This window comes from Orbicella faveolata, unplaced genomic scaffold (assembly GCF_042242905.1).
Source record: "Orbicella faveolata isolate gen_17 unplaced genomic scaffold, um_ofav_v1 contig_24, whole genome shotgun sequence".
Classification (NCBI taxonomy): Eukaryota; Metazoa; Cnidaria; class Anthozoa; order Scleractinia; family Merulinidae; genus Orbicella; species Orbicella faveolata.
Window position 1 is genome coordinate 14,066,125 of NW_028301552.1, and position 13,716 is coordinate 14,079,840.

The following is a 13,716-nucleotide window of genomic DNA, read 5'->3' on the forward strand; positions in this document are numbered from 1 at the left end:
TCAAGCTTAGAGTATCAAATGTGTCAATTTCAAGCAATGCGCTTGTTTGCCTTTTATGCTTTTCTTAGAGTGGATGAGATCACTTCGACAAATGGTCTCGGTCCTCAAGCTTTAAAAATGCGCCAAGTAGTGTAGCTGGTGATTGACTATTACTCATTCAGAGGTAATTGGGTCGTCAACTGTGTGGAAAATAGGTGCACTTGAACGATATAATTATGTCACGTACATTTTCTAATTATAACTGGTAACGTTAGAAGCCTATATAATCTTGTTCTGTCAAAGTTAGTCACAGATTTATCGAATTTCAATAAACCACGGGCTCGGGATGAATTGCTCCCATACAGGTCACCCTTTGCCCCCATAGACTCACTTTTTTCTTTTATTCAGGGGTACAGAGCCCCAGTGCAGCTTTATAACATTCTTACCATAGCAACTAGCTGAGTCTTTTAGGATAAGGAAATCTTTCATTAGGATCTTGACACCTTGGGGAGGATTGGGGGAGTGTAATCCCCACTGGCCGAAGAGGATTGTGACCTATCTTTCAGCTCCCTAACTCGGATAGGATAAGCACTTCTCTAGCGGGAACTACCACCCCGGAGAGGGTTGGGGATTATGCCCCTCTTCGCACAAAGGACTGTGACCTTTTTGTGCCATTGAGTGTTAGTTCGTAGTCTTGAGCTGTGCGAGCATTTTTTTCTGGAGCACTTTATTCTCAACTCCCGTTATCCTACAAAATTATTTTCACTTCGACAACGTACTTGAAGTAGCTTAAGTTTTCGTATTATTTTTCGTATGATTATTTCTTGTCAGAATAATCAATCAATCAATCAATCAATTAATCAATCAACCTTTATTTTAAAACGATATGTAGTTTTCAAAGCTACAAAGCTTGTGGGGTCGTTTAACAAAGGATCTAATGTGGACACGGAGCATCTAATAAAATCGCGTGCAAGTAATCCCTTAGACTAGAAGAGTAATCGATAATACCGAGTGAGCCAGGTCCTGCGCAGTTGTTTTAGCTGTAGTGCTGATTCTTCTCACTGAGTGTTCTTCAATACATACGGCTTCTCATTAAACCCTGCCACTGATTCACGTTCCATGAAAGCAGCGACTGGAAGCGTAAATGTCTCTGTCTGTGTCTCTTGATGGATTTTTTCTTTGACGCTTTCCTTTGCTTTCCAGTCTCTTTCCTGTAACCCGATCGTGTTCTCATCTGGATCCCTGAGTTTACCTTCCCCAGGTATCAGAGTGATACTCATAGCCCCGCTATCTTTCGCGGAAGAGGCAATGGAAGGTTTATCCACTGTGCCTGTTTGTAGCTGGGTTTTCAAGACATTTTTACCAACCATGCCCCGAATTTCTCCTTGCAAGTCATTGAGAGGGAGAAGCAACGCTAAACAGCAAGAGAAAGACCAATGTGGATTTTTTCTCCATTCAGTGAAGTACTGATACAAGTGAACCAAGTACTGAACTGAAAGGTAAAAGACGAAAGCTATTTTCTACATTGATAGTAAGTTTTTTAAATTGTATTTCCTGGCTGCCCTCATATCAGAACAAAATGCTCCTTAAAATATAGTAGTACTATCTAAATTTAAGGAAGGTAATCAATACGGATACCAGAAATTTCACCGCCTGAATTTTCCTAGCCATGGTAAAAAGACGTCGTACAACGTCATTTCCGAGCTTCCTGAAAATGACATTTGAGTAACTAGCGAAGAAATACAATGACTTGACTGTGGAACAGAAACAGGAAAAAATAAAACAGGAATAGCTAAAACAAAGAAATTAAGTCATGCTATATGGACGCTTAATTGTCATTGTTGCCTCGACTCAAGCGCAGATTGGACTGAGTGCCAAGTAACAGGCACTGAAGAAAAGGAAATGGCCCAGTGACAAACTCAACAAAGCCTGACAGACCCGGCTTGGTTAATATAAGGTAAGTGCCTTGCTGGTGGGCAAGTTGACTCAGGTTTCTTTTACCTGGACACTGTTGTGTCTGGGTTCATAGTGTGATAATATAAGAATACGCTGCAAAAATTAAATTCCAAATTAATTTATCTTTGCAGAGTATTTTAAAGAAAATGAGTGCTCATTGGCATTAAAGCCAATTTCAAAAATGGCATAAACTGAGGTCGTGTTAGTATCGTTGAGAACTAAATCTATCTTTGTTAATTGTTTGAAGCCGCCTGTCGCTTCAGAACTCAGTAATAGAATACAGAAGATACAGTTTTATAGTTATAGTCAAAGTTTTATAGTTGTAGTCAAATAATGAAATCATACAAGTGTACTTATAAAATTGCTTTCACTAACACATGTTACTATGTATGTGACATTTTCAAAACCACAGCTGCACGGCTTTAAAAAAGGGATAAAAACAATATCATTTCCCTGTAAAGCGTAAAGCTTGATGGAACTAAAGTGTGAAACATATACAGATTACTGGTAATTTGTGTTGCTTAACGTTCAATCTTACCAACGAGTAGGCCAATCACCAGAGAATTTGCTCCAAGTATTAATATCTTCATCGCCGCTGCGTCTGTGTGTAGGTCCATTGAGCCTGGTATATTCTCGGCAGGAATTCGACTTACAGCTCCAACACCCAAGTTGACAACAGTAACGGCAAGGGAGGTCGACATCAATCTGTTTTCGAACGCATCTTGTATGGGTTTGACCCAGCAGAAAAGCATTCCATACATTCCAGCGACGACCCATGCCAAGCCAATGTAGGATCTGCTCTCTTGTCCCACGAGAATTAGACCAGATGTCAGGATTACTTTACGAGACATTTCAACTAGTTCCCAATACCATGAACGAGTTTGGTAGTTTTCAAAAAGAAAATGCAATCCTGTGATCATTTCAGTACCAACGCGTGAATCACTGTCCGTTGCGGTTAGGATTATTCTGCGTTTTCTCCAGAGGGCGATGAATGAGGCGGTAGGAAGAGCAAAGATGTATGCAGCAGAAATGTATGCCACGGTAAGTAAGTGGTTGTACTTTGCTCCTTGACACTTGACGCTATAATCCACTTTGAGATACGCGTCGCAGATCTCTTCATTTTCGTCCTTGCAGAGTTGCCGGCAAGCGAACGGCAGGACACTGGCTGTCTTGGAACACGTGCTCAAATAAGTTACATATAGGAAAAAGAACAAATTTCTGTACAAAACTTCTTTCGTCTGTGAAATTTCAGTTGACTTTTCCTTGTCCTCTAGGCCTTGTCGTTTTAAAATGATCCTCTTACGGATGCAGTAAACGATGCCAAAAGCGCCAATGACAATGATATTCATTGCCATAATCAGACATAAGTCTCCAAGGGCATCAACGCGTAATCCCGGGAAAAGGCAATGGATTGGTGCAATTTGAAGTAAATTCATCTGGAGTATACCAGAATACTTGGAGATAACTTCCATGGAGCCTGGCCATTTTATATAGGAGAATACTTCCAGTAAACCATGGGTAACCTGATAAAAGCCGATTACAATCTTAAGTTTTGAGAAAAAACCGTCTATTAGATTGCGTCGTCGGTCCTTTTCTTTTCTTCTTTTGCTCTTCCAGATAAGAAGAACAACAATTATCGATAAAATGGCTGCAATGATTACCAACTGTCCCACAGTCCACTGCCCTGACGGACATTGCTTGCATGTTTGCAACTGTTTGTAATATCCTGGACTGCAAACTCCGCAGATCGGTCCATCGTACCCATTCTCACACGGTGAATCTAAGCCGCCCTTGCATGACTCTTCGAACGGGCATTTATAAGGCGTTGGAATCGGATAAGGATATTGTATGGAGAATCTATCTAACGCTGGTGAAGATGCCAAAAGGTTTTGAATAAAGTCTCTGTAACGTTGTTTGTATGTCTCGTTACGCCACTGCCACCAGAAACCAGGTTTTAAAGAAGCATATTCTCCTTTACATAACAGTCCACCTTGCCCACATTTGTAACACTCGGCGAATAGATTGGTTCGATAAAATCCTTCCAGGCATGGACAAGCACGGTATCCAGCGAAAAAGTCAGTTTCTGTTCCTAGTGACCGGTAAAAAATAAAAGTCTTGTTAAGGTTTCTCAGTGGAAACATTTAAAATGTTTTCAAACTGAAATTAAGTAATATTAGAGTAAAACGTATTTAAATCCGGTTTTTTTTCTTTTGCACTGTTTATCATTATTTAAACATTCAATATCGACCCGGAATAGTAGGGGTAAAACAAGGGACGTAGACACCGGGCGTAGACACAAGCGTTTTCGCCGTCATCTGTTCTGTTATGTGTCACAATAACTTTCATGTCCTTACAGAAATGCCGCAATTTAAGAGTTGAGTCATTGTCAACAAATACCAAACTTCAAAAATACGGTTAACTACAATCGTACTGGACAATCTCCAACCTCCGCTGTTGTCATGCAACACGCACAAAACAGTCTGCGATCGCGGGTTACTCGTTTGGCCGGAAGCACTTTGGAGTGAGAGTGATGTCAAGCTTTAGAGTAATCAGTTGGCAAGTTCTCAAGATTCAAGGAGCTCCAATCTAGTCTTCCTACTTCTACAAATCCACCCATAGCTATCATTCAATCGGAACAGGTGACAAATTTCCTGATAGCGCTGAGCAGACATGCGCACAATAATTGAGCGTGTTGGTTATTTACCTTCGGGACAAGCTTTACAATCAAGGACAGATTTTCCTGGAGCTTTGTCATATGAGATATAAGAACCATTTGGACATTTCTTACAGTCATGGGCCATGTAACCGAGAGTGTCAGAGTAAAATCCGCCTAGGGAGAGAAAAAGATGTTAGATTGATAAGGAAACTTATTTGATGGAATACTGTTTTTTGTAATCTGATTTTATATATTTATTTATTTTTTATTTTAAAGATTCGCCATGAGGAAGGTAGGGATACAAATACAAATCTGTAATTATAACGACCTTTGCCAGAGAATAATCGCATTAGGAGCAGTATTAGCAGCGTTATGTATCAATTAATTAGGGAATGTCAAATGTCCACTAAGACCGAGCTAAATCGAAAATGACTGTGTGGTACATGATGAAATCCAAATTCTTTATATCTGTACTCATAATATTTTTACTGTAAATTTAGTACTTATTTGCTTTTCGCATTACATATTTTTCCAAATGAAATGAGTCTTGGCCGCTCCACAATTAAGGGGTTTCTAGGACACGAACAATTGGTTTTAGCGGAGCTCCAAACGGAGCCTCATACTCATAGAAACTCCTGAATCCCCTGTTTTGGTTTCTTCTAACTTTACTTGTCTGGCGATTTGGGCGAGCCGCATTAGGGGTGCCGTGGTTTCTTGCCCCCCTACCCCGGCTGCGGTTTTGTTTTATCCAGCAAACAAATAAAGTCAATGTATTAGTATAGGCTGGTCTTTGTTGTATGTTGAATGTCACGAAGGTATATGTACAGTATTTGATTTCAACCAATAGCATTATATTACGTAGTTAATCATTTCCGGGGCCGATCACGTGTTTGCGTGAGGTCGCCAGCTTTGTATCATATCATTGCTCGTACTTAGCTTAGCAGCATCAATTTTCAATACCCTCCCACCCTACTCGCGAGCCCCATCAGGGGTGCAGTGCTCATGCGTACCCCTACGGTGTGGTCATGACCGCATCAGGGGTGCGGTTGTTTGCATTAAGTGCATTTCATGATAACCCCTTAATCAGTGTTTGTTGACTTTTCGAACATAAATGCTCGAGCTTCAGCTTAGTATGTTGCGGTAAGTTGGGCAAGTCGTTCAAAAATAAGAATAAATCCAAAGATATTTATTGAAAATTAATGATACAGGAAATATAACGAATTAGGAATTTTAAAAACAAAGTATAAAATCCAAACTAAGACAAAAATCTGATCCTAAGGTGAAATAAAATAGGTAAAATAACCCTTTAAAAACACTGTTGCCAAAGAGACTTTAAGTCACGTAATTAAATCGATACACCAAAATGAGCCCTGAAAATTTTTAGGAAAAGTTACAAACTTTGACCACTACAGGTACAGGCTGAATGAAGTGTGTGAGCACTTGGAGCCCCCTATCCCATTCCCATTACCTATGGCTGAATTGGGTTAATTCGTAGCTAACTACTTCTCAGTGTTATGATAAAAACGTCACAAAAGACCTGTAAAGGAAATGAAAGGTGGTTTGTTGGCCCAGAAGTATTCTTAAATTCTTTCACGGTAACAAAACTACAAAACATGGTAAAAAGGCTGCTTCGTTGCGATTTACTCGCTTTATTATGTTAGAGGAAAATTTTGAAAACTAACTGTATGAAGTGTCTAAGATATACCTGGCAGGCATTTTATACATGGTTGGTTTGCTGTTGATGAAGGCTTCAGAAAGGTCCCCAGAGGACAAGGTAAAAATACGTAGCTATTGCTCTCATCATCAGGGACTTGCCTAAACCCTGAAAGCAACAGAGCAGTTGCTTCTTGGATTGAAGAGGCTTTGACGCCTCTTGTGCGTGAATTAAGAGGATACCTAGGAGATGAAATTGACAATATAAGTTGATTTAGGAGAATGCAATTTAAACAATGTCGAGCATGTTTCTTGAATATAGTTGTCAAACATTGCAAGAAAGAGATATTCGTTGCGATTTTCGACTTTGATTTGTCAGGGGCGTTTCAGGAGAGGTGCAAGGCAGGTTTCTACTTCGCAGCAAAATTTACTGTCGGCTGTCTTCGTACTTTTAACTTTTTTACTCCTTTTCACGGCTCAAGAAGAAAAATTTCCGCACAAGTTTCTTCTTAAACGTTTTCTTTTTCGTCGCTTTAAAATGGCTGAAGAAAAGAAATATAAATTTGGTTCATTTGACCTTTAAAAAATCTTAATCAACGCTATTCACACCTTTGTAAGCAAGAAAAAACATTTTTTAACGTCACAAAAAATTTACGTAATCGATTATTCAAGACATCAAATTATCGTTTTAAAAGCGAAAACAAAAAATCCAAAACGATACGATTATTAGGGACACTAAGTTATTTACTTTACCAAATTTGTAGCATTTTTCAATAAAACTAGAGAAAATAAAGCAATAGGGTTGATTTTGAAGAAACAGTATAGTTCGGTGGGACACTGATCTTTAAATTGTTATAAATAAAAAAAATATATTTGTCATATCGAGAAACGGTACTCAGTCCATTACTCCACTAGTCATGCCCGTTCGAATGATGCATTTCGTGGTATGAAATCATAAACTTTATAGACCATATGTACGTGGAGTCATCAAATATGACGTCATAATTTGACATTTTGTCACATTTTTAGACTGAAATGATTATGACAGGAATTCAAGGGTACGAGAAAAGTTTGGCGAAAAACGAAGCAAAGTTAGTGTACTTAGACGTTCTTAGCATCTTAAATCCCCAGTGTGGATTAAGCACTCCTCGTCCCGCTCGTAAAACTGGGAGAGGATTACGATGCAATAAAATAAATGCGATTTATTATTTTTTTTTTGAGGAAATTTTACTCGAATTTTAAGTGCAACTACATTGTTGTCGAGGAAATTAGGATTAGAATGTAATCGCCTCAACAGAAAGAGAGGATGACAAGAATCTTGACATAGCCATTAACACGTGTGAGAAACAGGTTTTCTAGTTAAATATACTTCTACGCTAGAATCAGTTTTATCCACATAAGCCACATGCAAAGGACAGTTCTATATGTAAGGACCACTGACAGATGTATTTTGCAGTTCTGGCCAGCAGTGTAATATTCCAGTGTTCGTACTCTTCTACTCGGCATTACCCTGCAACAAGGATGTAGCAAAAAACATGGAAGTCATTGAATTTTAGCTGTCCCAGTGACGACAAGATCCAGAATTGAAATCAGGATTTATAATTTAAACACGGGACACGAAAAAAATTAAAAAAAAAATTAAAAAGAAAATCCATGTTCATATATTAAATTATTGTACCCTTGAATCTAGGGGGCATTCTCACTAATAGCAGCCGCAAAAAAAGACAGTCACTACTCCCCCAACATGTTATCAACCCTTTTGATTTATCAAGCATTTAAAAATGTCACGAGAATGAGACTAAAAATACCTTTTTATAGGTATAACCTTGTCTCACAACGACTAAGGACTACTAAATTCAAGAATATGATTGGCTAAGATCGATATTGACCGCGGTCTAGATTTTGTCATATAGACTGGCATCTGGATCTCTCTACCTTTTACTTTCACCGAGAGAAAGTTGTAAGCAGAAAAAAAAATGATTTGGCTTGTTTCGGCTAAAATTACTAAATAGAACGGAAGCCCCAAAAAGACCAAGAGAAAAAAGGTCAATTAAACAAGCAATTTCTGGTCAATGTTAGTTTAACTTAGGCAATCGCAACACCCGTCGAATACGAAATTGAGACCTTTTTGCAAGTTCAGAAGTAAAAAGTACTCAATACAAGAATTAGATCGACTTAAACGTATAACGCCTCTAAGAAATTGTTTTAGTCAATAAAAAAAGCTAAAGAAAGTGAAAACATACCTGTCAATGAGTTCGGCCTTCTTCTGACTAAGTTAATTTGCCATGCTACTTTGCAAGCAAAATAGCGGCGACCACGAGCCGCCTACATTAAGTGACTTTTAAAGAATTAAAAGAATTGTAGTTTTCTTGCTTGGACATAGTATAAACATATTATAAAATATTAGGTCTGTGCTGAAGAGTTCAGTCAAGATTCTCCCACACAGACGTTCCGCTCTGTTGACAATAACTAAATATAAATAGGATACGTCACAGTTGAAAATCTTGAACTCGGATGCCAGCGAAGGAGTCTAGTGCCAATGCTTTCAGCTTCGTCCTCAGCAAGAATCTGCATAAGATTTGAGTTGCAGGTTGTGCTAACACCACGCGCCACAACCACGAGAAATGGGTAGCGGTGTTAGCACTACTTCATGGTAAAGACATGAAGAATCTTACGGCTATGTTTTCGCTTAATGAGATAGGACCAGAGCATGCATTGCATTGAAATTAAAACAAAATGGACTGATACGAATAAAATAGCATTGCATTACTAATTACAAATAAGCATTTGTCTTCACAGAAAATATGCAACTGTACGGACTAATAAAAATATGCAATGGTAGCTGCCAAAGAATTACCACACCAAGCCTTAAGGTTGTTAATAAACTTTTTCAAATCTAAAAATCAAATTCAAAAATCGAATCTAAAAATCAAATCTAAAAATCAAATTAAAAAATCAAATTTAAAAATCAACTTAAAAATCAAATTTAAAAAGCAAATTTAAGAATCAAATTTAAAAATCAAATTTAAAAGTTTGGATGGTGAACATAAAGGATATTACAGTGAGTGAAATGTTTTTCGACACGAGAAGAGAAATTTCGTATTTCCAAGCGACCATGCAATTTTCTTTGTATTACACAAAATTTCCACAAGACATAAGCACACTAACGTTTTTGATGATTTTCCGAAGATTTCCTAAGATTCTCCAAAAGATGTCCTAAGGCCACAGGAATGTTTCCGAACATTTTCTGAAATTTTTAGATTGCCGAAGACTTCAAAGGAAGATTCGTAGATGTTTCAATCATACACCAACGGGGTTTAATTACAGCGAAAGGGTCAAAAATGACATCAAAAATGATATTACACGTGTGGATAAAAATGATATCTCCACATCCATGTGGGATATTGTTTCAATCGATTTGCTACCACTCCGTAGACCACGAAATTTCATATAATAAAATGTTTCTAGTTGTTTCTTTTTTTAATCATTCTCTAATGTTATAGACTTTTTTTGATTTTTGAAACAAATACGAAACTTTGTAAAACAGTCTAGCCAGTGACATTTGTTAGATAAATGCATGGTAACAGAAAATATTCATCAGTAGATCTTTTGGTATAACTTACATTGTTAGGCTACGCTCACCAATTCTAAATGCCTCAGGTTCGATTGTTTTTATAGGGTTATCTGAAAGCAAGCTGCAAATAAAAAAGATCAAAACAGAAGATCAATCATCACCAGATCGAACTGAGTTAAAATACTTATTTTACTCTTTGCTTTCTGTATAATTAAGTGTAGGTTATCTGGGTTTATTAAATCTCCCTTGCTTTTTCGATGTACTTCGACTACAGAGCCATCCTCGGGCCATATATAACAAGAGCTATCGGCGGTTGAAGGATTAATCTCCAGAGAACAGCTGATCCTACTATCAGCAGCCAACGTATACACAGGGGAAACTTGTCAAGGTAGAACACAGCCCTGGGCCATGTTTCTCGAAAGTCCCGAAAAGTTTTCGCACCCGGAAAACAATAGCAAAATCCCGAACCTTATGATAACAGAGCTGTTTTACTCACGTATTCTTCTTCATACAAGAAGTTTCAGGCATATAAACTTCTCCGTTGTTAGATACAGATGAACTAAAAACGGCTTTACGGGCCCGAAAAGTTTCCGGGGCTTTCGAGAAACGGGCCCCAGGACACTCAGGCAAGACCATGACCAGGACGAGGCAGTTATTGGTAGAAAAATACTGGTTTCCATCCCATCGAGGAATAGATGAATAGATAAAGAGTGACAACTAGCTACAGAGGAGAATATAGAGGAGCCCATCATGGTAACAAAAATCCGAAGTCGACTGTGGGATGCAGTATCCGTGGACCATAGTGGGCCATACCCAAATGATCACTACAACCTCGTTCTGATCGACAAGAGGACCACATAACCCGTAGTAGCGCCTGTAGCATCAAACAGCTTTCAAACCTACAAAGAAGGACCAAAACACATGTTCTCCTTTGATGGAATACAAAGAGAAACAGAGAGCGGCAGCAGGCAACCATTCAGCTCTTAGAAACTCAGTGAATTTGCAATCCAATAGAGATTCCCATTAACAATGCGCCGTAAAGTTACACCCCTTCCCCCATTAGCGAATGGTGAGGCAGAGAGGTTCATTCCAAAAACACTCGGCCACCCACGGGGAGACTGTATACAGCCCCATATGTGGACACCCTTGGGACCTTGTCTAAAGATTTTCAACCAATACAGGGTGTCTACTTATGGAAAGTATAAAGTTCAGATTGTTTTGTATAATTTCAGGCCATTTTGTAACTTATGGGTAACAATTTTGAATTGCCAAGCTAAGGTATTAGGGTGTTAGGGAGTAGCCAGCTAGGGTGTAGCCATATTTATATGTAATTCTTTCAATTGTAGAGTAAACCCGGATAATCTCGTAAACACGAATAAACGTTTATTTTCCAGTTGTTGGTCGACAGTAAAGAAAAAAATAATTCAATAAAGAAAATTTCTTGACCAGAACTTGGCTGTGATTTACAAACTTCTCGGCATGAGCAACTAGGAGGGTGCACATAAAAGTAGGAAGTAGTGAAAATGTTACAAAGAAGCTAATACTTTTTACCTAATCAACGATGTCACTCATCAACAGTAAGACTGAGTTTTTTAATTGCAGAAAAGTTTTAAACACATTGTGTTAAAACGTTTACAGTGAAAATAGTTTCAACACAACAAACAAATTTTGAGGCGGGGAGACAGCCTTGTATACTGAATACAACACCAACCTACTATCAATAGCGCCGTTTTTTCCCCAAAGGTGATTCACATTGTGCTAGCATGCTACATATCACCTTCAGCTGAAAAGTGATTCCACAAATGTGATACCAAATATCTAGTTTCAAGCCACTTTACCTCGGTCACAGTCTAACAGAACTGATCGGCAGGTGTGTCCCTATTTATTGCGATTCATTGTATACACTTCCTGCTCTTGTCTTCTATTGCTAATGGCGAAAGAAATTATGCTGTCTTGAGAGCGTTTATTTTCGAAATATTTTAAACCTAGGAATATCTTAAGACATAATAAGTTACACTGCAGCCAAAGAAAACTGTGTGTGTGGGTATGTGTGGGTGTGTGTGGGTATTTACTCTACGTGCATAACCGATGTTTAGGTAAATACTTACATTATCTTAAGATAAACCAGACTTGAAAATGCTTGATATGGGATATTCTCCACAAGGTTGTTATTGAGACATCTGAACGTAAAGAAAAATATAATACATAGATTTAAGCCAGCCTAAAAGCGTAGCTCCTGGGCCGGGTTGTTCAGATCCCGATTAAGCTAACCAAGGAAAAGGTAGAATTTTGATTTCATGTAACTTTGCGGTGGGGTTTTCTGTATATTGTTTGGCCTTCTGTTTTGAGTTTTAATAATCACCATATACATAAAACAAAGAAGCAAAAAACTGTCATTTGTATAGAAGAAGAAGTTATAATTCGGTTAACTGTTAATCCAGGGTTAGCGTTTTCAACAAGTTAACCTGATATGAGCCAGCGATCCAATCGAAAACCAGCACTTGTCAGCGGTCCACTTCAAAAAAAACACGTGACCTGTAAACTTGAGCCCGCAATATAGTCACGTGATACTGGTCAGCGGATACCTTGATTTGTCAGGTGTCAATTGATCATAACATGGAAGTCCAATATCAAAGAAGTACACGGTAAACCAAGGCTACATGTCTCAGTCAACCTATTATTTGGAGTATGGTCGCCATGTTGCGCGACTCCGTCGTCGTCGTCGTCGCCGTCGCCGTCGCCGTCGTGCGTACGCGCCCACGAGCAATACCGCTAGCCATGATAACCGTGAGAAAATCAACTCATGCCGGTTTCCTTTTCTTTCCTATACGAGTATGGGGCTCCGCTAGAAATAATTATTAGTCTTGTATGGAATGAGCTGTGACATGTAATTCGACAGTTCTTGTTTTGTAGAAATTTCAAGCGCTTTTTATTAGAAGCAAATTAAATAGAAAACATTCTGTTAGAGAAAATGCGCTATTAAAAATAAACATAAAATCAAAAGCCATGGACACTTCTCTTTAACAATAACATTATTTGCTTTCGTTGGTTTGTTTGCTCCGCTGTACACATTGTTTAAAAGTGTCTGTTTAGATATAGCACCCTGTGTTCGCGGGCTTCCTTTCTTTCTGAAGGCCCCTTTCATATTCATAACGCCTCAATTGTGTCAATAATGGATGTAGTTTCACTAGCTGCACGACAAGCACGACTTATACGAGTTGAGTAAGTCCTCTACTTGTATTTAACCAGCTGATCGTAAAATAACACTGTTATTTTACGTTATCTTACCCTTCACCACGGGTTCTCAAGTCCCGCTCTGAATACAGGTTGGTGTCCATTTCAGCTCCTCGGTACCCTTGTAAATAGCCAACTGATCTGATTCCTGCCAGTTGGGTTTTTAACCATGATATGTTCATTTACATTATTTTTAACGGTTTGTTTCTTTTGGCCCTGAAAAGCCCCATTGGGGAAGTGATCAATTAAGATGTTTAGAAGCTCTATTGTAAATTTATTTGCTTTAATCGTTTTCCTTTTTCTGTAACAAGTGCAAATTGTAAGCACTGAAACTTATTTTATTAGTGAAAATAAAAAAAAAGGATATATAATTAGAAACTGCTACTTGCGTTTTTATTTAACAATTTTGTTTTGAGCTAGGGATTTCTATGGGATGCTAGTTCATAAGGCCGATGGTCGAATGAACTATCACTTTATCCATTCTCGTCCCCAAAGGCCGCGCCTCTCTTGGTAAGCACCAACAATCGCGACCTCTGGCCGGACCCGATTTTCTCATCGTGCGCAAAGGATTCGTTTCGTATTCAGCCAATCAGCTTTGTCAGATTTGACGGGAAGTCCGTGAATCGCGACACTTCCGGTGCTGGACCAGCCCGGAGATCGCGAT

At 38.6% G+C, this 13,716-nt stretch overlaps 1 protein-coding gene across 1 annotated transcript; it reads right to left on the bottom strand.

Moving 5' to 3' along the window:
- Positions 1-835: 835 nt before the first annotated feature.
- Positions 836-13,156, bottom strand: LOC149110498 (uncharacterized). The gene is made up of 6 exons (XM_089292295.1): positions 13,107-13,156; positions 11,927-11,998; positions 6,297-6,487; positions 4,640-4,765; positions 2,474-4,024; positions 836-1,471 (listed from the first exon to the last, which is right to left on the bottom strand). Exons 1-6 carry the CDS (start codon positions 13,154-13,156, stop codon positions 1,038-1,040), a joined length of 2,424 nt encoding a protein of 807 aa, XP_089148421.1. The 3' UTR covers positions 836-1,037.
- Between the last annotated feature and the right edge of the window lie 560 nt (positions 13,157-13,716).